Source organism: Cygnus olor, chromosome 2 (assembly GCF_009769625.2).
Source record: "Cygnus olor isolate bCygOlo1 chromosome 2, bCygOlo1.pri.v2, whole genome shotgun sequence".
In the NCBI taxonomy this organism is placed as follows: domain Eukaryota; kingdom Metazoa; phylum Chordata; class Aves; order Anseriformes; family Anatidae; genus Cygnus; species Cygnus olor.
The window spans coordinates 132,571,275-132,597,087 of record NC_049170.1 but is presented as its reverse complement, the minus strand read 5'-3'; the positions used below and the strand labels follow the sequence as shown (position 1 = coordinate 132,597,087).

The 25,813-nt window shown below is 36.8% G+C and overlaps 1 protein-coding gene across 1 annotated transcript in view; it reads right to left on the bottom strand.

Annotated features, from left to right (window-relative positions):
• Positions 1–10,711: 10,711 nt before the first annotated feature.
• Positions 10,712–25,813, bottom strand: part of RALYL (RALY RNA binding protein like) — a 460,877-nt gene continuing 445,775 nt past the window's right edge. The window contains 1 exon segment of the mRNA XM_040546189.1: positions 10,712–11,695. Coding sequence (XP_040402123.1) covers positions 11,678–11,695 — 18 coding nt within the window. The 3' untranslated portion in view covers positions 10,712–11,677.

The window sequence follows — 25,813 nt, the reverse complement described above, 5'->3', positions numbered from 1 at the left end:
AGGGCAGAATAGAGGGGGAGGAGAACCTCTCGCGACCTACTAACCATACTCCTGCTGATACACTCCAGGATGCCATTGGCCTTCATTGCCACAAGGGCACAGTGCTGGCTCATGGTCATCCCACTGACAAATATAAAACAATTTAATGAAGGTGCTCTGTAGACAGCTAGGAGCAGCCTCAAAGCTCTGGTCCTCAGGGGGGACCTCAACCACTGATATCTGCTGGAGGGACAACACAGCAGGGCATAGGCAATCTGTGAGATTCCTGGAATGCATTGATAACTTCCTTCTCCAAGTGATAGAAAAGCCAATAAAGAAAGGTGCTGTCCTGTATCTCATTCTCACCAACAAGGAGGGGCTGGTGGGGATTGTGAAGCTCAAGGGCAGTCTTGGCTGCAGTGACCATGAAATGGTGCAGTTTAGGATTCTGAGGGCAGCAAGAAGGTTGTACAGCAAGCTCACTACCCTGGACTTTGAGAGAGCAGACTTGGGCCTCTTTAGGGATCTGCTTGGTAGAGTACCATTGGATAAAGACCTGGAGGGAAGAGGGGCCCAAGAAAGCCGCTTGATGTTCAAAGATCACCTCCTCCAAGCTCAGGAGCTATGCATCCCAACAAAGAGGATGTCAGACAAAAATGCCAAGAGGCCTGCATGGATGAACAAGGAGCTCCTGACCAAACTCAGGCAGGAAAAGGGGGTAGCATGGGAAGAATACAGAGAAATCATCCAAGCAGGCAGGGATTGGGTTAGGAAAGCTAAAGCCCTATTAGGATTAAATTTGGTTAGGGATGTCAAGGACAACAAGAAAAGTTTCTATAGGTATGTCAGTGATAAAAGGAAGACCAGGGAAATTGTAGACCCTCTCCATAATGTAATGGGAGACCTGGTTATCCAGGATACAGAAAAAGCTGAGGAACTGAATGACTTTTTTGCCTCAGTCTTCACTGTCAATTGCTCTAGCCACATAGTCCAAGTTCCTGAAGGCAAAGGCAGGAACTAGTAGAATGACAAACTGTGCACTGTAGGAGAAGATCAGGTCTGAGACCATCTAAGGAACTTAGAAGGTATAGAAGTCCATGGGACCTGATGAAATACATCCATGGGTTCTGAGGGAACATGTGGATGAAGTTGCTAAGCCACTATATTTGAGAAGTTGCGGCAGTGTGGTGAAGTTCCACCTGACTGGAAGAGGGGAAACATAACCCACATTTTAAAAAGGGAAAAAATTAAGACCTGGGGAACTACAAACCAGTCAGTCTCAAGTCTGTGCCTAGTGAGATCATGGAGCAGATCCTCCTGGAAAGGATGCTAAGGCATGTGGGAAATTAGGGGGTGATTTGTGACAGCCAACATGTCGTCACTAACAGCAGATCATGCCTGACAATTCTGGTGGCCTTCTATGACAGGATTATGGCATTGGTATGTGGATAGGGGAAGAGAAACTGATATTATCTACCTGGGCTTGCGCAAAGCATTTGACACTGTCCTGTACAACATTCTTGTCTCTAAATTGAAGAGACATGGATTGATGGACGGACCACTTGGTGGGGAAGGGAACTTGCTAGATGGTTGCACTCAAAGAGTTGCATTCAACGGCTCAGTGTCCTGTTGGATATCTGTAATGAGCGGTGTTCCTCAGGGGCTGCTATTGAGACTGGCGTTGTTTAACATCTTTGTCGGTGACATGGACAATGGGATTGAGTACACCCTCAGCAAGTTTGCTGATGACACCAAGCTGTATGGTGTGGTCGACACACTGGAGGGAAGGGATGCCATATAGAGGGAACTTTACAGGCTTGAGAGGGAGAGGTGGGCCTGTGTGAACCTCGTGAGGTTCAACAAGGCCAAGTGCAAGGTGCTGCACCTGTGTTAGGGCAAGGACATGGACCAATTAGAACGAGTCCAGAGGAGGGCCATGAGGATGATCAGGGGACTGGAGCAGCTTTCCTATGAAGGCAAGCTGAGGCAGTTGGGGTTCAGTCTGGAGAAGAAAAGGCACCAGGGAGACCTTATAAGAACCTTACAGTACCAAAAGGGGGCCTACGGGAAAGCTGGGGACGTTCTCTTTATCAGGGAGTGTAGTGATAGGACAAGGGGTAACAGTTTTAAATTAAAAAAAGATAGATTTGGATTAGGTATTAGGAAGGATTAGATATTAGATATTAAATATCCTTCAGTATGAGAGTGAGGCACTGGAACAGGTTATCCAGAGAAGCTGTGGATGACCCATCCCTGGAAGTGCTCAAGGCCAGTTTGGATTGGGCTTTAGGAAACCTGGTCAAGTAGGAGGTGTCCCTGCCCATGGCAGGGTGGATAGAACTACATAAGGGTCCTTTAAGGGTCCCTTCCAATCCAAACCATTCGATCATTCTATGTCTTTAGGCCAAAACCTGTCTGGAAAATTTCTGGCCTCAAGTGATTTGAAGTTCATTATTTATTAATGTGTACAGTGTTTACTAACATACAACAACAAACATAGAACAATCATTATTTTACCAAGTTTCATATTTGTTTGAATCAAAAAATGTATTTGAAGAATATGAAAGTTGGGATATTTTTTCAGAGACAACATGCCACAGTAGCATGATCCTTTCTCAGTCATGATTATTCATGGTAAATAACCCTATTATTTTCAATGGCAAATGTTAGCTTAGTTTTCTCAGCAGTCCTGAAAACCAAGCCTTATGGGGACACATACTTAGTGTTATGCATTTCTAAATTTGCAGTTGGATATGTTCATGGCTTTCTAATTTTTCATCTGCATTTCTATGGAGACTACTAAAATCTGATTATCATTGGTGAAGGAAATACTCAATATCACCTTAGCCTGGAAAGATTACATAATTTTGCTTTCACATATGATTTTGCTCCAAAACATGATTAACAATTTGTCAACCTTGATCCACCCTGACTGGAATATTTTGCTGGAAAGTGAGATATAATTTATGACTTACTCTCCATTCTAATGTTGTTTATTCACATCTGTAAAAATTTATATCCAGCATGATGTGGACTATTTAGTTTTAGATCTCTGTCCATAAAGAGAAAGATCTGATCTACTGTAGTACCAAAGAGTCTTTTAATCTGTAACGGTTTTACCAGGTCTAGGTCCTGTTTAGTCCTCTGTGATTCTTGCTATTACCAACCGAAAAAACTTTGTGAGCCAGCTAAATGGCCTTCCTGTGCCCTTGAGTCCCTGTCTATAGCCAGGAAAGGATTTAAACTTCTGAGACTGCTTGAAGTCTGCATATAAAAATGTTTTTAAAGAAGAGCTTGTAAGCTCTGTGAGAGTTTTAATCCTCCAAATTCAGCCTGTTGCTACCTCACTGAAGATAGTGAGGATTCACAGTCCTCAAGGAGTTTTCCCTGAGCAGTGGGGATGGAAAAGCATCTCTTTCACCTGCAGGTCCATGGGCTGTGCATATTGTGTGTGCACACATACCTACTCAGTCATGCTCTTTATTCCTAGGAGACCACTTTGTTGCATTTTTCTTCTCTGAAAAAGTTTGTAGTTTAACAAATGGGACAAAATGCACCCAAAGTGGAGACGCAGGTGATAGAAAAAAAGTTTGAACTTGTCCACTGTAGAAAGACACCTTCGAAAAGTGCTGTCTGAGGAAACTGCTGGAAGCCTAATATCTGCTCAGGTCCTTTGTTCACTTGAGTAGGCAGCAAAAGTTCTCTCTTTGTAGCTCTGCATTGCATGGAGTTTCACAGAGCTTCTCTTGAAGTCCATATCTGATAGAGCAGTCAGCGATGTCATCTGTTTACATGGCTACCCACATGCAATTCCATGGGCAGTGATTTTTGCCATTTTTCTTATTGTCTCTTGCTATCATGCTATATTGTGACATGTCTTGGATCTTCCCAAACCATCCTGGAACAAATTGTTCAAAGTGAGTCACATTTAGCCCTGCTGGATTACAGTTTTTCTACCTTGTTGGCTTACTGCAAAAAGCACTCAGAACATGCAATTCACTTACGAATGGTCCTCACGGAAATGGAGAAATATCAAAAACTGAAAGGTCACTCATCCTTGAAATCATCACAATTGATTTTATATAGCTTGCTGTCAAAAAAACACTTTTGTGTTCCTGAGACATGGCATGACACTTACTCTCTGAGGCCCGCTTCCTTAAATAATAGCACTCAGTGAATAGATTTGTAAAACACCATTGCACACACTGATACATTAATCACAAATAATGCAATGTGTCGCCACAAACCCAGTAAATCTCAAGGCATATACCACTGAAAGTTGTCCTGTACAAAACTAAGGAAAGAAATGTCTAGGCATTTATTTGCCTGTTACCACACATTGAATAAAACTTACTTCTCCTGCGTTAAGTAGAATACTGATAGAGGACAGAATATGAGAGACAACAACTTGTTATGTCTGTTGGCAAACAAAAACCAAAACAACCCCTAATTCATTGTTTCATTCCCTGATTTATATATACATATATATATATATATATATATATTTGTGCAAACAGGCTTGTATAACAAATAGATAAATCAGAATTTTGAATGACTAGAAATATGAGTAGTGGTATAGCTCCATCTCTGATAAGAACATATCAATTTTGATTTGCTGCAATAACAGCATTGTTATTGAAGGTAGGATGGTGAAACCATATAAGTTTGGTCTAAGGGTAAATCAGAAAAAAATCAAATAGACTTACATACCTGAAAGCTCTCCTATTTTTATAAATTCTACTTTTCCATCTAAAAAAAAACTTTCTACTGTTTTCATTATTTCTTTGTGTTTATGAATGAAAAAGTCTTTTTACAAATAATTTCTGAATGTTATATTTGCTAAAAGTATATTTTTTGATAATTCTGTGGGAGTTTTAGTTTAGCATAGTAGAAAGTCAGAAAAATTAGATTAAGAAAAGGTGCTTTAAAAGCTTAAAAGCAAATATTTTGAAAATAAATGTTTGTGGTCTTCCTGTACTCACTCGTAAACATTAGTAATAAACATTACTTATCCTGGAAATGAATGAATTAAATAACTAAAACTGAAATAACTTTACAAAAAATTAAGCCAGATTCTATGCTGATTTAAGTTAGTGCTACCTCATTTACCTGAACTGTTTTACCTATTTTTCACAATGAAAACTATTTTGAAAAACTATAAAATCACTTACCTGTGGAGGAAGGCTAACACAATATAAAGCATCCAGTTACCTCTGGCACAAAATCAGCCATTTAATGGATGTGGTTAAAGCCTGGGCTGTCGTCTAGATAATTTTTCTACTGGTAGTGTCCAGTTACTGTATTTGCTAGATTACATGGCCCTTTCCCTCACAGGACCAGGGAACTTTTTATTGGAGTCTGGCATTTAGATTGTGTCAGAAACTTTGGTATCCCACCCACAGTTTCCTCATCAATGGAAGCATATTGCTAATGTAACCACTCAAGTAAACAAACCTTCGTTAAATCTCTATCCCCTCAAGCGATTAAACATGGCCAAAATTCTGAAAGGAGTTAACTTTCCATGTACTTTGCTTTCTGGAGAAATGAATTCTTAGAAAGTTCAATCATAATCACCCCCAAATTTGGAGGCTTAGCCCCTGAAAATATAATATCGGCATCACAGGTAGAGACATGAAAATTAATAGTCACTAAACATGCTCAGCAAGCAATGTGAGGGGTATTTCTTCAAAGTCAAAGTGAGTAGCACATCCCCTTTGACTGATTTCCTGTCATCCACAGGTAAACCACTTCATTCAGGTCGCAGCCCTACCATGCTGTATATCCTCTCTTCCTCTACTGTGGTCTGTGGAAGACAGGGAAGAAAGCTATGCTTCTGGACTTCATACATAGTACTGCAGCAGGAGCAATACCAGCAACTGCAATCTACATGTTAACTGTTGCTGTAACTCCTTATAGGGTGAGCACCAATTACATTTTCTGCTTAAGAATCCAGTGAGAGTAGGCACTGAAGGTACTCAATGACTGATATCAGCAGTTAACCTCAGGATGAGTTCAATTCTTATTTTCCACAACATTAGCTGTCTCTAGTTGAGGAGAAAAATTTCTAATTATCCAAAGCACAAAGCAATTGAGGAATAGATATTTTTTTTTTCCTGTATACATAGCTATACATCATAGACATTCACATATAGTAATACACCATAGAGTGGTCAAGCAAAGCTTCTCATTACTTTAGCTGTTAAGTATACCTAGCTGGATAGTATTAGAAAGCTTTAAATGTAACCATTTGAAATACTTTTTCTTGCTTAGCTGGATTTATATGGGATGTTATGGGAACTAGTTTTTCTGATAAACATGATGTGATAATTGTGGATTAATTCTGTTCGCAGAAGTATGGAACAGCAACCCTTCTTTGAGAGGTTGACCAAATAAATACTCACTATAGCAACCCGAAAATACGTATCGATGTAAAACATCAGTCCATTTTGTCTCTAATGAGTTAATAACCCCACCATCCAAAAAAACAATAACTGATTATTTGCTATAGCATTCTGTGATTTTTCTAAACACTTTTCTTATCAGTTTTCCAGCAATGTTCCTTGTAATGGCCGTAAATGCTGTATGCATATGCCTTTACTTTCTCTCTCTCTCATCTCCATGCCCAAACATTTCACTGCCGAGAAATGCTCAGAGCAAAGGCACTAACTTGTCAAATTGTGCTGGGTTTACTTAGTGTACAGAATCTTTCCTGCAACTTCAGTCATATCCTTGGCTAGACTTTCTTTTCTCTAGGAATAGACAATCCTTAGTCAAGTCTGTCCTTAGCTGATTCAAGATTGGCACTCACTGGCTAAATCAGACATCTTGTGTAGTTTAGGTTGTCCCAATGTCTTTAGCTTCACCACATCCTTCCTCTTGTGTGGTAGCCTAGCTGTATAGAGATTTTATTTTATTTATTTTTTCCTGATCTGAGGCTGCTGGATCTGGGTGGGTGACTTTGGGGAGATCTTACTATGGAGAAATCCTACATGTTTATTTCAGGGATAATAAAAGCCTCAAGTTATGTTGATATGGAGCAAGGTTACTGTCTCAAAGGGAAGACTTTTTGTGAGAAGAAAATCTTTTCAACACTTTGCTTTAGAGCCATCCTGTAGGACTCTTAAAGAAGAGACAGGATTCCATTACCTTAATGGAAAACTCCTCTAACCACTCCTCTAATAATTTTGCATTATTTTTATAGTGGTTTTCCAAACAAGTTCAAAACTAAGAAATATTTTTATTTGTCCTTACAGTCACTGAGTCTCAGAATGGTTCTGTGTCCATAAAGTGGTAAAGTTGTTTGACTTATCCATCTAACATGGATTGATGCCCTAATTTCAGCAAGAATTGCCTTCATGCCCAGTATCATCCAATGCATAATTTAAGATTAACAGAGTTAATTTTCTTGATGATGTTAATTACATAAGATCTTGACAAACAAGTCCAAAAAAAAAAAAATTATTTTAGTTTATTATCCATTTTCCTCTCAAATCAGATATATTAGTGATTTAAATTTTCTAGATCACTAAGGATTTTTCTGAAAATGTACATCAGAAACTTCTGGGAATGGAGGTATTCAGACTTCCTTTTCCACTATAAAGGAATTTGAAATTACTTTAATCAGCTACTATTTAATCTGTAGCAGTCTTTTTTTCTGAATTAGGAAATGGCCCTGTACCCAATATAATAGGATTAAAATGTTTGTAAATTTTATGAAATTTGTGGAAAATCTGGCATAGTTATAATAATAAGGATGACATATTTGCAAATGTGAAAATTAAATATAATATATAAATCATATGTATTTCTTGACAGTCTTGGTTCTCAACAATTCCAGTATCATTTAAAAAACTTTCTCATAGACTTCACAGATCAATTTTCTTTAGTTTGTGAATAACGGCACCTTGTGAATGAAATTATAAACAATAAATAAAAAACTTTGAATACTGAACAGAAAAATATTAATGGTTCTTTACATATTTTTCGTAAGTTATATTCATGCTGTTTTGATAATACATGATTCCAAGATGAATAAAATGCATTCTTCATTTCTATAAATTCTGTGCAATTCCTGTGAAACTTACTGGACCTTGCTCTCCCCCTCCCTCCAATCTCTCATCAAATCCTCTTTTCAGGAAGATTGTCACATTTCTTCTCAGACATTTTTTTAAGACAGGAATGGTCTTTAAGTTGTTTTAAACAGTTAAAATGGTAACAGCATTTAGCACATTTTTCTCCTATTTATTTAAGAATAACACTTGTTACTATGGATTTCTGTTTCTGTTATTACTGCTTGGAGAGTCTGTGAAGCACCATATTATCTCAGAACTTTAAATGGTATTTTTCCGTGAGAGAAACATATTTTTCCTGGAAAGTTCCTTAGAGTCACAGTTCAGCAGAAGAAATTACAAAATTGAATTAATGCATAAATCAGAGAAAATATTTATTTACAGACATGTAAAAATTATGTTACAGCATTTTAAAGAAAACTGTAATGACACATTAATCTGCTCTACATGGGCAAACCCTGAATGTTTAAATTTTGACTTGCAGTGGTATTGACTAAAAACATGACTGCTTACAATATTGTAGTTATCTACATAGTTTAATTACAATGATTTTTCAGAACGAAAAGTGGATCTACAGAGAAAACTAATAAGAACAGCAACAATATATGAGTTTACAAAAGTAAAAATATTTTTTATTGATTGATCCAAACTTTAAAGCTTTTTTAGTAAATATTTTCCATTCATGCAGCTGCACAGTCTTGAAACAAATATCTGAAATGCACAGAGCATGTAGGTCTTTGTAAAAAATAAATTTATATAATTCAGGACTGCCCATAAAGCATTTTATATGACTGTTGACTAGCCAAGCTTCTTGACAGGATCCTTTATGTTTCCTATTCTTCCATATTGCAAGTGATGAGTAATATTAAACAAACAAAAACAAACAAACAACAACAAAAAAGCAACAAAAACCAAAACTAACAAAACCAATGTAAAGATGTACCATTCATGTATTAATGACAAATAACACTGAGCATACCGCATACATGATAAGAATAGAACTATCAAGCTCTGTTGAAGCTACCAGTATCCTTTGTGGTGATTTGAAGCAAACATGCCATTAAGAAACTTTGCTAGTAATAGACTGCCTGGCACAACAAGCTTCTGTGTTGCAAATGAAACAGTGCCTTATGATGATCTTATCAAAGGTTTCTTTTTGTGTTTGAAATATATTCTGAACTTAAACTGTGGTGTGAAAAAGGGTTGATATTAAGACTGTGAAATCATTTCTGTGAATATATACTCTAAGGATAATGTTTGGAAAGATGTTTGTAAAAATCTAAGGGTGTTTTTTATAGATTATTAGATCACTTAGAATGGAGGTGGTAAACACATCTAACTGTTTCCCATATGTAATTATTAACACCAGTATCAAAACTGATCTGCTTCTTGGATGACATTCTGTGTCTTTCAGAATCAGCCAGCAGTTTACATAACTCAAATGGGCAAAAAGCCCATTCAGATGCTAAGATTTGGACTTATTTTAACTGTCAGCCAAAGATGGAGATCCTGAGGTGACAATTTTTGTTGCATTTTTGCCGTTAAAAATGATCATAACCTATACTATGCAGAGAAATAGTGGAGAAAGTGGAGAAATATTTCACTTTTTGATTTGACCTAACATTTCACTTACACAGAAGTAATATCTTTTCTTTTTACTTCTCTGGGACTGTCACCCTTGGCATATTCTGAGTTTGCAATTGCTAATGTTCATGTGTAACTACTTATATTATTCTTTCCTTAATTAAGTAGCTAGATACTACTCAGCTCTCTGGTAAACTCATGTAACTCTACAGACAATATACAAGCTAAAGGTAAGATACACAAATGTAAGTGAAAGTGGTATGTTACATAATCTAGTGAAGTAAATTCCCACTCATTTATAGATAATTTAATTCACATATGTGCTCTTCCAAATATTTGAAGAATATCACTCCTTCTGTGATGATGGTTCCCATGCTGGAAACCTGACCAGAGTCCTTGAGCTCCCACCTCCTCATAACCCCACTTTTTGGTGGTGAACCTAGCATCTCACAAACAGCTGTTTTTTTATAGAAATTGAAAGTTTGATCAATTATAGGATTTCTCTGGTACCTTTCTTTCTCTCTTTCCTTCTTTCCCTCTTTCTCTTTCTCTTTCTCTTTCTCTTTCTCTTTCTCTTTCTCTTTCTCTTTCTCTTTCTCTTTCTCTTTCTCTTTCAAGCATATAGGGTGAGGCTAAGGTTCATCTGTGTGGTGTTGGATGAAACCAAACACCAGATACCCTGGCAAAGGATATCAGTCAGGGCTGATAAGCTCCAGACTGCCACACAACTGAGGTCTGAGCTTCATTTGACTGGGAAGGGTATTTACATAGTGTAAATATGTAAATGATGTCTCATCTCTCATCTTCCAAGATGTCTCTCATTCTTGGAAGGCTGTTGCTATTAAATTATTTTTTCCTCCTTCAATTACTTTAAAGACATGTCTCTTTCTATAGGAGTATATCTCATCTAAGAATGTAAATAAATATCTCTTCCTCATTTCATGTCATCTGCAGCACTAAGGAGGCCTAGCTTTGGGATGGTGAACAAGTTGCTACTCAGAGAAGACCTTGTACCCATATCATCCATGCTATGTTACCCTTAATATCTCAGTAATGCAAGAGAAATAATCCATCCATTCTGTTTGAAAGGAAATATTTATTCAGAAACTCTATGATAAGATTACCCCTACAACATCTGTAATAATTAATCATTCCAACTTCAGGCTTGTAGAAAGGTGTTAGGAGTTTGAGAGTGGAAAGACTACTGCCAAAAAATAAAACAACCAATAAAACAATCAGTAAGACAACTTAGGCTCTCAGGTATTGACAGCCTGTAAGGAATGTACCTGGCTAGACAGGAAATTGGCTTCCGTGTAAACTTCTCATATGGTAACAAAAAACTGCCTTTAAAGATTTGCAGATACAGCTCTAACAACTGCCTAGTGAGTGGCATCACAGAAAGCACTTAGCTGATTAAAGGGATTAACAAGTGGACCAAATTTACAGTTTATCAAGGATTGCTCTCATATTTTGTCATTTTTACTTTTTATCAGCTATCTCTATTGGTAAACATGATTATTTTAAATGACAAATATAATAAATAAAATAACGGAAAATACCATACAAAGTATCTAAGTGTGACACTAATTATAATGATCTTGTTTGAATTAAGCTGTAAACAAAGAAGTGCAATATCAACTGACTCTAAATATGGTAAAACATGCTAATCATAAAAATAGCTCTTAGAAATATACATTTGAATACAGTGTTTCTCACATCTGTTAAATATGTCCTTCATATTATTATGATACAGTACATTGGCCTTTAAGACATCGAAATTAAAAAAATAATACCAATAATTAGCCAGAGAAAAACACATTTACAATCTAAACCATAAAAATCTGACAATTGTACAGCTTAGAACATATAAGAAATGGAATTTCTAATATTTTAACAGTAATGTCCTTTTTAATAAGTAAATTGCATTTTTGTACAAATTGAATCAAAGGTCTTGCTAGCCAGTAAGAAACCACGGTTCACAATTTTCTGTTGGGAAGTCAGAGTTTCTCTTCTCAGCCTTCAGGGGATTCACACATTGCATCTCATCACTTGATCTGTAGAAACTGAGAAATAAGAAAAGTTTGCTTTAGTATGAAGGCAGAGAATTTATTTCAGCAGATCCTCAAAAGGAAGCCAAGACTACAGGGAAAAAGAGTTTTTTTTTTCCATAAATCAGTCAAATATCAATATCCATCAGACTTTCACACCTTAAAACTTTGAGGGCTAAAGGGCAGATTGTGGACCCGCAGCAGTGGACAGCCAGGACTGTGCAGCAGTTGTAAGTTAGACCACAAGGCCCAAAATAACCACAGTGAATCAAGCAAGAGCTGTTGAGGCTGAAGTAAGCTTCCCCTCAGTAATGCTATGTGAACAACTGTTGGATACTTTCTCTTTTAGCAGCAGAAAATATAAAAACGCTTCTTAGACACTTTGCAATGAAATGTTTTATTTGCATAATAACCTTCAATCTAAATAAATTGCATGTAAGATTCTTTGCTCAGTCCCATTGCACTATTTATACATCTCATTCTGCACCATTTACACTGAGTGTGTGCTTTCAGCAATGCTTATTGTTACAAGGTTGATGAGTCTTTCTTCAGCGGCTTTAACATTGTCTATTATTATTTGTGTACGTGTTCTAGGCTTTAATTGCATATTCTTTGATTTCTTTTGTTGTTTTGCCAGCCACAGTGTGAAACAGCAAAAATCCAGTGTCAACAATGCTTCTGAGGGTCACTCTTCCAGGAGAGGCCTGAGGCAGATCACATCTAAAAATCTCCATCCTGCTATGGGACCCACAAATGCTACCAGCTTCAGCTGGTCATTCAGTGATTCCACAGGGAAACACCAGACATACCAGCACCACCTACCCACATGAAAACTGACAATGCTTTCCCAGTCACATCTGTTTGGAAAACTAACAGTAGAAAAAGTTAACAGGAATAGAGAGTTTCTTTTTTTTTAAAGTGAAAAATTCAACATAAGTTTTTATTTTTATTTTTATTTTTATTTTTATTTTTATTTTTATTTTTATTTATTTTTATTTATATTTTTATTTTACTTTTGACAGGAAAAAAAATCTTGTTGCCAATTTCTTTTTCCTCTTTTTTTTTTTTTTTTCTGTTACACTTATATAATTTTCTATAACCGAAGCAAAACAGCTGACACAACCTGGTGAACCTCTTATAAAAATCGGAAAATTTTCCAGATATTCTTTTCAACCAATTTTCCCTTCCTCCACTGTGTTTTAAGTCTGCCTTTTTCTTCCCCAGGAAAAAAAGGGGGATGATTTATGCTAAAAATTCAATTTACTGACAACCTAGTTTTCCAAAGAAAAAGGTTTCATCAGAAATATCTAGGTCCCTTCAGGACTGGTCTCCTTCTCTTTGAAGCAGTCAGCCACTAGATTTCCCCCTTGTTGTAAAGACAGTGCCAGATTTCTGGTTGTACCCTTTCCAGGTAAACAGGATTAGGGTGAAAGCTCATGTGAGAGATCCCAGAACTTTTTTCTTTCAGTTAAAATATTCTGAAACTATTATTCTCTACTTGTATAGAGAAAAATCTTGGTCTTCCTCTATTTTTAGCTGCTGATCCCTGGACAGACTAACTACATGAAAAAGATTTTTAAATGCTCTCCCTAAGTCTTCAAGAGGACTAATGGTTGTTAAGTAGCTATTCATCTTACAAGAAGTAAGAAGAAGCCTGCTGTTCTGTTGTATATCCTATTAGCTCTAGAGAGAGCTCCTCTTTTCTCACTGTTTCGTCACCTATGCTTTGCTGTACCATTATGTTATTATAAAAAGCAATAATTATGCAAGTAAGAAGAGAGACAGAGTTTCAAGTTATTTATCGGAGCTTTTTCCCTGCCATAAACCTTTCAAGCATTTACCTGTCACCAGCACTAAAAAGCTTCATTAGATTACTGTTATGAAGCGTTACTGCTAACCATCTGGATCCAAGTCACCAATGCTGCTTTGCTGTCATTTAGAAACAATGATAAAAATTTACCAACCCCACCGGCCCAAAATCCCATGTTCTTGTTTCAATACATGGGCTGGTTATTTGCCTCTTAAGGCAAATAATCTTAAAAACTGAGAAGAAACTTTACAATCTGAAATAGTCAAGCTTTTATTTTCCTTAGAATGACAGTAACCCACTGCTATGATTAATCTAGTGCAATATAATACTATTTTTATTCTATTTCTTTCTTCTGAGTAGCATGCTATTTATCAGCTGGCTTTATGGTAGTGCTGATGACATTAAAAAAAACACATGATGATTAATATATTTTTTAATCTTTTCATTTCCTTCCCGTTACATATATATAAAACATCCTGACACAACAAGGATGAACTGAATTACATTTAAGCTAGCAATATGGCTTTCATTTGATGTAGTTCTAGCAGAAAAAATACTTTAAAAAGCATGATTTGAACGTACTGCATTTAATGAATTGAATATCCCAACAGAACATGAAGTCCTGGCAGCTATAGACAATATCAAAGAAACAGTATATACTATCCTAATTGCCATCATAATCTCTGAAAAAAGCTGGAGGTAGGTTATGGAATATTTATTAGTTCATTTTCCACCTGAAATTATTTCTGCTGTTTTCTTCCCCTGTATGGCTGGCTTTGTGAGCATGAGCTATTGAAAGCACTCTTCTTAGGCATAACACTGTATTTCAGACTTCCAGAAATGCTACTGTTACTGTTATTATAGTTCCAGTATTATCCTTCTAGCATTTTACCAGACACCAACTATACCATATTCAATTAATTTTAACTTTGCACTGCCACAATATATATAACATTAGAAAGCCAACATTAAATATTAAAACCTGATTAAATGTAAGTGCTCTTCTACTTAAGGGGACCCAAACTGTAATCAATAAAAATAATGGAGTAAAAATTCAGATAAAATCAAGTAAAATTCAGTAGAAATCTATAGAGTTTTCTATGTTGTCTTTTAAAGGTTTAACATTCTTATCACTTGCCTCCCCTCAAAGCCTAGATAGTTCCACTTTCTACATCTGTAGATCTTTAGGAATGCCCTGCAAGTTAATGACGTTTTTTGGGGGAGAGGCTAGCCGTCAGACAACCTGCCAGGGGCCCACTCCTTCTAAGATATGTGCTTCATAGTCATCAAGTACAATGCAATAGAATAGTTTGCACTCAGTATTTCTCCTAAAAGCATTTTACAAGAAAGTAAACTCAATATGTGTTAAAGACAACAAGGCGCTATTTTTTATTTTTATTTTTATTTTGTTTAGAATTGGGTGAGCCACTCCCTGTCTCCCCAGCCTCCCCAGACAGTCGGAAGCTGTAATGCTGACCACCGTTCTGTGGCCAAGCAGATGCTGTTGACTTTTCTAAATTCAGTCAGGTGGACTTCATTTCTCTGTGGGAGGTGTGACTTTTGATCTCTGCTAGCTTGCCCCAAACAGAGCTCAGACTTTTTGTTGCTCTGGTTTATTTGTTCTTCCTTACAGTTCTGAAAATAAAAGGGTAAACAACAAGGGTATGTTCCTTGTTCCCTGTAAATCTCTAGTTTACTTCTAATAGAGTTTATTGGAAAAGTGTGCTGGACTTTCTTTCCCATGTTCATCTTCCATACCTAAATGTATAAGTATAAATCTTACTGAGAGTATAAATTCTGCATATGTCCTTGGAAGGGTGTATAAAGAATGCACCTTGACTAAATAACCGAACAGATGTAAATGATTAACATCTTCCCTTGAAATACATTAAAAAAAATATTTATAGAAATGTCCCACAGAATAGGGACATTACAGAATTTATTGTATGGTTTACCCCCCAATAATTACATGCAATAAGAGCACCCAACAAGTATATGCAAGATGTTCATCTGACAAAATGCATCTGTTTTTAAGCAATCGACTGCTCTGAACAGCTTTCACTATAACATTAACCTTAGAAATTCCCAGAAAAATGCAGCTGAACAGTGGATGAATGGATGACTATACACATACACATAGGCTTGAAACCCAAAGCCTTAAGTATCCTTCCCGTTGCTATCCTAGTTTTTTCCTTGCCAGACAACCCAGTTCTCCAGACTAGACTTTTGAGTTAGTAGCTAGAAGGGAGACAGCTGCAGCTAATTCTGACTCCTGCTTGGTTTCAGGCAAAGTTGCACTTCTGCAGGCAAATAACTCAATGCCTGACACCTTCCCACGTTGCTGCTGGTGTCTGGCTAGGCTTCGACCGTGGGTTACATGACTGCTATACATTGCTTTTTGCAAAACATCTGCAAGCCCGTTTGAAATGCAGCTTCTACACTGTCCTTTCACTTACAAGACCTGCCTTCATCCTAGCACTATCTCAGATTGCAGCCATGGAGTAATTGCTTTGGTTGCATCTGTTGCTCACTTCTATCCTGCTATCTGTACAAATAACAATACTGAATCCAGAGCCAAAGATGCCACTATTATTTTCTTTACGATGGCATAGTGTTTCATCTCTAATATATACATATATTTCTAATTATGAAATGTAACCATCTGGACAACCAAAGAAGTGAAAAACTGAATCTATTTGCAGAACAGATTTATTTTTTTTTTAACTCAAATCTTGGATAACCATTATTGTTCCAGATATTTCCCCCACATGAGAAAAATCAGGATGCATTAAACAATGCAGTAGTGCACATTGCCGTTTTATTTGCAGGATCTAACTCAAGACAATATCCTTCCTTTCTGTTAAGCAGGCAACTCACACTGAGTGCAATAAACTGTAATTTATGTTTTTAGGGTATCCTCAGGGCATGTCCTGCTATTGGGGTTTACATAGCATTCATCATCATGAATGGAAATTCACAAGCAGCAAACAGGGCTTACCAAAGAAACTTGAATTTGTGTTACCTATCACATTGACTCCACAGCTGAGTTCATTTGAAATAACCCGTGCACAGCTCTGTTCATTTGAAATAACCTGTGCACTTTGTCCCTTGTTTTAAAGCATAAAATCTCTGATTAAGTAACAGAATTCATAGAATACCCTGAGTTGGAAGGGGCCCACAAGGATCATCAAGTCTGACTCCTGGGTCCACACAGAATCACCCGAAAATCATATCATGTGTCTGAGAGCATTGTTCAAATGCTTCTTTAACTCCATCAGGCTCGGTGCCATGTCCACTGCCTTGGGGAGGCTGTCCCAGTGCTCGACCACCCTCTGGGTGCAGAACCTTTCCCTAACACCCAGCCTGACCCTCCCCTGTCCCAGCTCCATGCCATTCCCTCGGGTCCTGTCGCTGTCCCCAGAGAACGGAGCTCAGCGCCTGCCCCTCCGCTCCCCTCGTGAGGGAGCTGCAGGCCGCCATGAGGCCTCCCCTCAGCCTGCTCTGCTGTGGACTGCACAAACCAAGGGACCTCAGCCGCTCTTCATGTGCTTTCCCCTCTAGACCCCCCACCATCTTTGTAGCCCTCCTTTGGACATGGTCTTATGGACTTATCTTGTTTTTTTTGGTCTTTTATGGACTTATACTGCAGCACCAAAACCTGCACGCAGTACTATGCAGAGCAGAGCTGGACAATCTCTTCCCTCGACCAGCTGGCAGTGCTGTGTCTGAGGCACCCCAGGTACGGTTGGCCCTTTGGGCTGCCAGGGCACGTTGCTGACTCATATTCAACTTGCCATTGATCAAAAACAGAATCATAGAATATCCTGAGTTATATAGGTGATTTAGTATAATGACTCTGTATTAAACATAAATGCTCAGTTTAGTAGATGTTAGTAGATATGAATATGTATCATGGGTTTGCTAGTGCCATTTGTAAGACTATGCAAAACCAGACAGACAAAATTATGGCACTAAACCAAAACATTTTATAATGAGCTAGTGATAGAATAGTCACTGCATATAAAAATGGACGGAATTACAATTCGGTTAATATTAATAAAGAATAATTAAATGAAACAGTTGCACCTTCTTTAAATCTTCCTTCAAATGATGAAAACTAATCATTATCTTTTGTACTCTGTCAATCATACTTTAATTGCTGAAAACACTACAGAATCATTTTTCTGCTCAGTGAACAGTTTAATTGCTTTGAAGTGTTAGTACTTACGTGAGTACATGTGAGAACGGCTGTTTTACTCAGCAATGAAAACAAACTCCTATCCTTTGTATTGAAATGCTCTATTTCATTTGCTTGCCCTATAAAAGTCATCAGGAAGAATGAGAAGCCCTATCAAATACTCATTTTTCCCTGGACCAATATATCTTTTATTTCTCAGAGCTCTGTGTGGGCAGATTTGTGATAAATATGGTTGAATTTAGTGCTGGAGACAACATCTAATATTTTGAGAGTGCCAATGAGGACATGCTGCAGTTTTGATGATGGCCAGATGTGAGGCTGAAGGAAGGAGGAAAAAACCTGTCCACCTTAGTTTACTCTGTGAGTTTGCCTCACGCTCCACTGTTTTTTTTTTTTTTGTTGTTTTGTTTTGTTTTGTTTTTTCTTTCAGCCATTTTCCTCTACAGGGTCCCTTTTAGGAGAAGACACAGGGACCAGCAGTATAGTTTCTGGTGACAGTAGGAGGGGTCTGAAGCTGGGGGAATTGGACCTTCTGCAGAGCCTGGGGTAGGCTGCAGGGTTGCCAAGGAGGAGAAGGTAGAAAAGATGGAAAGGTGGGATGTGGTGCATTTACAGACCTTGCTGCCCAGAAGTCTTTACCCAGAACACACTCACAAGGCTTCCCCAATGCTGGATCCTTCCTGGTGAAACCATGCTCCCACTGATGCACGCTCCCTTTCATGTTCTCTCTTGATTGGTGTAAAGCAAGAGTGGGAAAAGCATGAAAACCAGACCAAATGCAGTAAGTTCTCATTTATGGCGTCCACAGAATTCCCTCAGCTTGCACCAGTGTGCTTTGAGAGCAATTCAATATATTCATGTGGTCTGGTGACAAATATAGCAAAGGGGAAATGTCCCACTTTCCTTTGAATATGAGGGGATATTCATATCAAATTCCCAGAGATATGACTCAAGACTGCTAGGTGTTTTCTGCTTCTTGAGAGTGGGTCAGTTCCATGAGAAACAATTCTAAATGAGTCCTAGTAGGATGCATGGTAAGCTTTGGTCTTGCTAAATACTACAGAAACATGGTTTTAGGATGTGGAGTGCTGTCAAAAAGTTGTAGAATAAAATTCCTACTAATTTAGCCTCTGATTGATATGAGGAGCAGGGATTTCCCAGTGTGATGTGGTGATTCAATTAACATTAATGCCAAAGGCAATAGTTCCTATTTTACCAATGCCAAGGTGCAGGTTTGAATACACAGTTTAGTGTATAAAGGAACTATTAAAACTTGTACCCTGAGAACACTCACTATATCTACACTTTATGTAGTATTTCTTTTTAATATGTGCATGTAAGAGCTTGTGAAGTACTAGAACTACCTTAAGCCAATTACACAGAAATAACTTCCAAACTTTCCCAGTATAGCCAAATTAGATTTTAGACAGGTGTCAAAGAACAAAGTGCACCCATGTGGGAAAAAAGAAATTGTAAGCAGTGATGGTAATGAGTTCAAGAATGCCCTATCCAATCAACAGCAGATTTTTCAGTTATTTGAGGCAGAGGTTTTAGTCAACATAGAGAGCAAGTGGAGAGAGGTAAAAAATTAATAGAGAAGGAACAGGGAGTAGAGCTCACTGGAGGAAGGAGCTGAAACCATTTAGCATGAGATGTCAGAGGTACCACAAAAACTCAGAGAAAAATGTAGGAAGGAGGAGATGAATGAGGCTAATGATGACACCCAACAGATACTTAAAAAGTGACAATAGTGTACTGAATTAAGACAATCAAATAAACATACAGGATGTAGAGTTACCTGCAAAACACTATTACCTGCAGAAAACCTGGTTTGGGAATGTGGTCTACATGGAAATGACAATAAAACCTGGTCATATTTTAAACAGCTTTTGCTTGACATTTTCCTGCATAACACTTATTTAAATGTGAAGTGTGTAGGAGTGCATAACATTTTTGTTTTGTGAGGGTTTCAAGAGAAGTGCCTTTAAAAGTAAAAATTACAAAACAAAATAGTGGACTATGGTTATTTTATAGTCTGCAAATGGTGCGTAATCATCTAATAGCTAAGAAAGGATCAGCATAACCCTGCAAAGAAGAAGCAGAAGAGAATTCAGCCTTTTGATTCTCTGTTTATTGGGCCAGAACACAACTTACTCATTCTGAAAGAGATTATAAAATTGTATTGTACTTTTAGTAATGAATAGCAACAACAAATTCAGATACACGTATCAGCATAACAGGCTGGCTAAGATGGCATTTGATTAACTTCCAAATCTTCATGTTGGCAGACTGAGCTTGTTTTATTCCTCACTGGTTACTTTTTTCTTGAAACGGCAATTACAGTCCTATCACCTTCCAAATAATTTCCCTTTTCTGAGGTCCATAAATACCTATGTACAGATAAATTCAAACTGCCTTTCATGTTTTTGATATTAATCATGCAGAAAATCTTCTTAGTAACATATTTATATTTTCTCAAAAAAACAGAGACCTTTTGGAATAATTGGGTCACTAACTGCAGTGGCTCTGTAATTTGTATTGAAAAAAATAACATTTAAAATTTGTGTCTTTTTATATGGAAAAATAAAAATCTTTTGGCTTTTCAGTGCTTACCCCTGCTTACTTGCATAAAATCTCACTTTGGCTTGCAGATGAGGTTCGATAGAAAAATGTTTCCTCTGAGGGTTTTTCATTCAGCATTCCCGAGGCTCAAGCATACTGATAAAGCCTGTGAAATGAGTGTTTTCTAGGGGAACTAAACCTATTTACTTTCAAAGACTGACACACCAGGAAAGAAATGTGTGATTCATGACAATTGTTCACTTTCAGTTATATCTAAGAATTTGAGTTTTATGTTGATAGACTCAAATCCATAGCCAAACACAGATCCAATGGCTGGCTTGAGTCCTTGTGGCGGATTTCAATGTGCTAGTGAGAACCTAGAAAACACTAGTGTTCCTTTCCCCATCTCTCACCACTTTCCCACTGTGCCTTGCACTGCTGTTGTGATATTCATGCTAGATCACTATTTGGATGCATGTTCTGCCTACACAGGTCTGGGGAATGTTGGTCAAGAGTGACCCAAAACCAACAAAACACCTCTCACAAGTTGCCAGCATTACATTGGTAAAAGTAGGGGTGGAAACTGAAGTCAGTGTTCATATTTAAAGTGAGTTACGTAAATTAAAAATGGTGTTTCTATACAAGCCCCAAGTGATCTTTTTTAATTAGCCAGTCCCACCCTCCCCTGAAAGGGGATCTAGGTTTGCTTCTGGGAGGCTGTCTTTGTTTCCATACTGCACTTAAATACTGAGTCTATGCTGTTGTGAATTTCAGGTTATCTAGGCAATATCTGTGGAGATAATTCTGATTTGCTTAAATAGAATAAACACAATCAGACCACTAGTAATAAATATTAAGGTCAATTAATTTATATCAGAGAGGAATTCAGCTCATTTAGGCAAGTATTTTGTTTACATGTCTGAGATAATTTTTGTCCTGGTCTGACAGCATTATTTGTCTCTGAAACAATTCACAGATTATTATTATTATTAATATTTGGAAATAAGTGGAGGTAAAACATTTGGTTTTCACAGTTGAAGCTGACTCGTTAAAATTAAATATTTTGATGTCCTAAAACCAGCAAGTACTGTAACTGACTTATTTTTACCTAAAAGCTTAAGATAAAGATAAAGCCTTGCCAAAAACAAAAAAACAAAACAAAACAAAAAATCGGAAAAACAAAGAATCAAAAAAACACAAAAAACCCACATCCCAAACCTAAAACAAACAAACTAAAACAAACAATAAAACAAACTAAAATAAAATGAACAGAAAATATGAACAATAATTACCTGATAATGGATAAATTTACTGTCAGTCAATGCACTGGGTCAGTGAGCAGCAGAGTCCACTTCCCCCAAAATATAGAAAGCATATGAGCTACCTCTTCAAAACACCAGTCCACAGGAAGCTGGCACATGAGCTTAGTGGTGCAGCAATAACAAAATTATTTTACATATTGAATATATTGTCAAGATGTAACACATGCTTGTGTTTCCAAATAGACATATTGCCCAACTTCTGGGAAGCTGTAAATACCACATACCAGCCAGTGCTCTGTATTGAGAGGCTATTCAGCTTACTTTGAGTTTTGAGTTTACTTAGGACTTTTGAGTTTTCTGAGCTTTTGAGTTTACTTAGGACTAGTCTCGCACAGCATTGAGCTTTAACCAGCCATTGCTTCCGTTTCCCTAGGGTAGGCTAAATACCGCAATTCTGTGACCAGTTCTTACAATGTTTTTGAGGGAGTAAAGCAAACAAAACCCCCTTGATTTAATATTTATTAATAATAAATAACAATAAATGTTTATTTATTGTCTCAGATTTGGTGCACCCCATTTAAACAAAACTGCTGCACATAAATGCACTTCAGTAGGTTGGATAATATGTAGAACACCACATGCAAGATTTCTTGCTCTTGCTGTATGTTCCCTGAAAGCTGCTTGCAGGGTTTATTAACGTTCACTCTGATGGACCTGAAGGGACCTGTCTGCAATTACCTTGCATACCTCAAAAAGAGAGGTTGTGCTAATAATTTTTAGCAGAAAATGCTGGAACATAAATGATTGAAACTTCACTCACATCAGGACTGATACCAGGGTGCAATGGAAAAGTAAAGCAAATTCATTGAGGAAATTGAAATTGAGAAATAAAATCTGTAATTTTCTTGACTGGAAAGCATATAGTCTTTATTAGTTTATAGTATATCTTTGGGGAATGTTTCTTTCCCACTTTTTCACTGTATGGCTGAAGGCATGCATTGATCTGACCTCAGAAAGAGGGTCTGAGTCTACATGTACATTCTGTCTGCTGAACCACACTGGCACAGTGGTAAAACTGAGAATGGGACCCAAACTTCTTGATTCCCCATCTTTTTGTTTAAAAAGAGATAAACAGAAGAAACAACTTTGCTTTCAAGCTGTTTTGATCAACACTGTAAGATTCTAATGGTTGTAATTAAATTATATTATTTGCATTAGAAATGTTTTAAAAGCTTTTTTTTTTTAAAAAAATTTTAATTGAGAACTAAATAATATAGAGGAAATGCAGAGGAGTAGATATGAAAGATGAGGAACTCAATCATTTTACAAATATGCAATTACAGGCTGGAAATTCTAGTAGAAAGAGACACAAAGTGTGTTATAGCAGTGTTTGCATTCTCTGCGGCTTCCCAAGTGATATCTAGGGGATATGATGTAAATAATAATTAAAAAAAATATCACATAGTCATTCAGGAGCTACCTGGTTAAAACCCTGAACACCACTTAGGTAGTCTTCCTCTGAGAAATCTACTGCCAGGAAAAATGGGAAGGAGGAGCAGGTGGCAAGGCCTTTCCAATGACTCACTCATACAACAGTGCATGAACAACAAACAAGTCTACTGTGATATTGCATATATTAAATGTAACAAAAGGGCATGTCAGGAAGTTTCTTACAATTTTTGATTTCATGACATGCTTTTATTACTTCCTCCATTTTTTCAGTCACAGGTTATTAGATTTACTGCAGCTTTGGAAGGTACAACACATTAGTATCTGTCAGGTATGCTGCCCCTAATGACTTTCTTAGCTTGCTCAAGTACAAACATCTTACATTGATATTTATCAAGTGAATACAATCTTTTACCTATTCATTTGTCTCAGGAATGAAGAACTTTGTTTCCCCTGATACTGAAAGCAAGCTTTCAATGAAGTCCAATATGTTCAGTGCACCAGAAAATATAAATTTTCTTGGTGTCAATAATATTTAAAGTAATCTAAATAAGATTTTTGGCATGATCTTGCTTCAGCCATTAACATTATTTAGAATTTTAATCTTTTTTTTTTTTCTAAGTAGTACTTTATATAAGTGCATTCATCATGTTGCTTATTGCTAGAAAAGCCATTAATCTTTTTGACATGCTTAATCAACCTAATTCTACTGATAACAGAATAACAGAAGACTAAGTCTGGCCTGCTCTGATGTTATTGACAAAAAAAAAAAAAACAGGAAATGAAAAATCCAATTTGATTACAATAATAAATTAAATACTATCAACCCTTTCAAATAGTCATGTATTTGGTCAACCTTGTTATTTGAGATATGCGGAATAGGATCTAAACTACATTATCAGTCAAAGTTTTATTCCTTTTCTGTAGATCTTATTCGACTGCTGAATATTTTCAAGAATTCTCATGTTAAGCAATGGAATTAAAGGAAGCTTCACTGTTTCAAACAGATTTGCTACTAAATTACTTTAATTTCCTTTAACTACTTTTAGGAGGGAAAATGTTTTTGAAGAGGTTTAGCCAAAGTACTAGTTGCTTTCATATTTAAATGGATTTTGCATCAATTCCCATAAGAAATGTGGCTATTATTATATCACAACATTTTAATTTTGGCATAATGAAACTCAGTACAGCAAGAGGATTATCCTGATTTTTATTTTTTTTCCAATGGCCGTTTCTAATATTTATGTTTGAAACATGATTCTCTATCAGACTATTGAAACAAATTTTATATAGATTGAAAACATGAAGTGCATAGGTGGGAAAAAGGACAGGAATAAGAAATGGAATGTCTTTGAGAAGCAAATGTAACTGAAGTATAGTTACTAGAAAGGGAACTATAATTGATGGTGAAATAATGGCAGTAAATCTGCATTGTGACCAGAAGTGGGCTCTGTACATTTTGTTTCTGATATAATTTAACGTAAATGCCTCTCAAGACTTCTTATTAGCGATGACTCATTAATGTGGAACTCCAATCTAATGCTTGTGTAGCTTCATAATCTTTAATGTTACCACACCAGCATAAAATCATGATGTTGCAAATGTGAATATATCCTTCAAATTCCAGTCAAGCACTTACCAGAGTCTGCTCTGAATTATGACACCATAAATCTACTGTATTTGAAATCAGTGGAATCATGTGGGCCCACCAGAAAATGCTGTCTGCTCTACTGAATGCTTAACTACTGAATCACCACTGTACAATTATTATTATAGTTATTTATTATAAAAGGCTGACAGTTTGATAGAAACTATTCTTCTTTGGAAATGTAATATAGATATGAGTGCTTGTGTATTATTAACTCCAATTAATTGGTTTGTTGGTATTTTATTAAGCATTAGCTGGAAGTGATTTTTTTTTTTTCCCCCAAATCTACAATACTTCAGGCTTTCAGCTGATTAATCAGATGCCACCTTTATTATTTACAAAGGTATTGGGGTAATAAGTTATAGTTTATTTTGAGCCAGTGGTTCCCTGGTGATTGATTAGTGCCATTTGAAACAAGTTCAGAGCAGTTATATGAAATGCTCTGGGCCAGCTGCTAAATCGGCAGACTAAGGAAACCACCATGCAAGCTAATTCATGCTTTTCCCACATGCTGTCCATCATGCCATATACTGCTAATGTTAATTGTAGTGAGGAAAAGGAACTTATTTTACGGGTGCTGAGGCCAGCTGCTCCTCAAATATCAAAATGGGTGTTGGACTATGCTGCAGTAGTGACATTTCTGCTCTATTCTGTCCAACCACAGGAATAAGAAGAGGTTACTGGTTTTCCTTCCCACCCCTTACAATTAAAAGCTGTGCTAGGCACCTAAAAACTGCTTGATATCATTGATGATTTGTATTCTCATGATTCATTGCCTATTTGTGATCTATGTGTGAGGGGATTTTTGGAAATGTGAAGATCCTTTTTCTTTAAGGCAAGACTGGAAACTACAAAGATGTCTTGCTTTCTTCACAGGGCTGTTGAGGAAAAGTTTAGCTTAAAAGCACTAAGAAAGGATGTGTTCTTACTAGAAAGGGAAGCAAAGATTTTTAATTTACAGCAACTAGAAGCTGTTTGACTTAGGGAGAGGAGTACACAGCTTGATGCACAGGTCTGGTAAAGTCTTGGATAACAATTACTTGTTTTTTGTCTAAAAGAAGCAAAGGAAACAGATATGAAATTTCCATTGACTCCAGTTATCTCTGATGGCTAGTTAAGTGACATGAATTGTAAAGTAACCTCAGGATCTACATTACTAATTAGTGATTATTTTATATATATGAAGCCGCAATGTATTATTGCA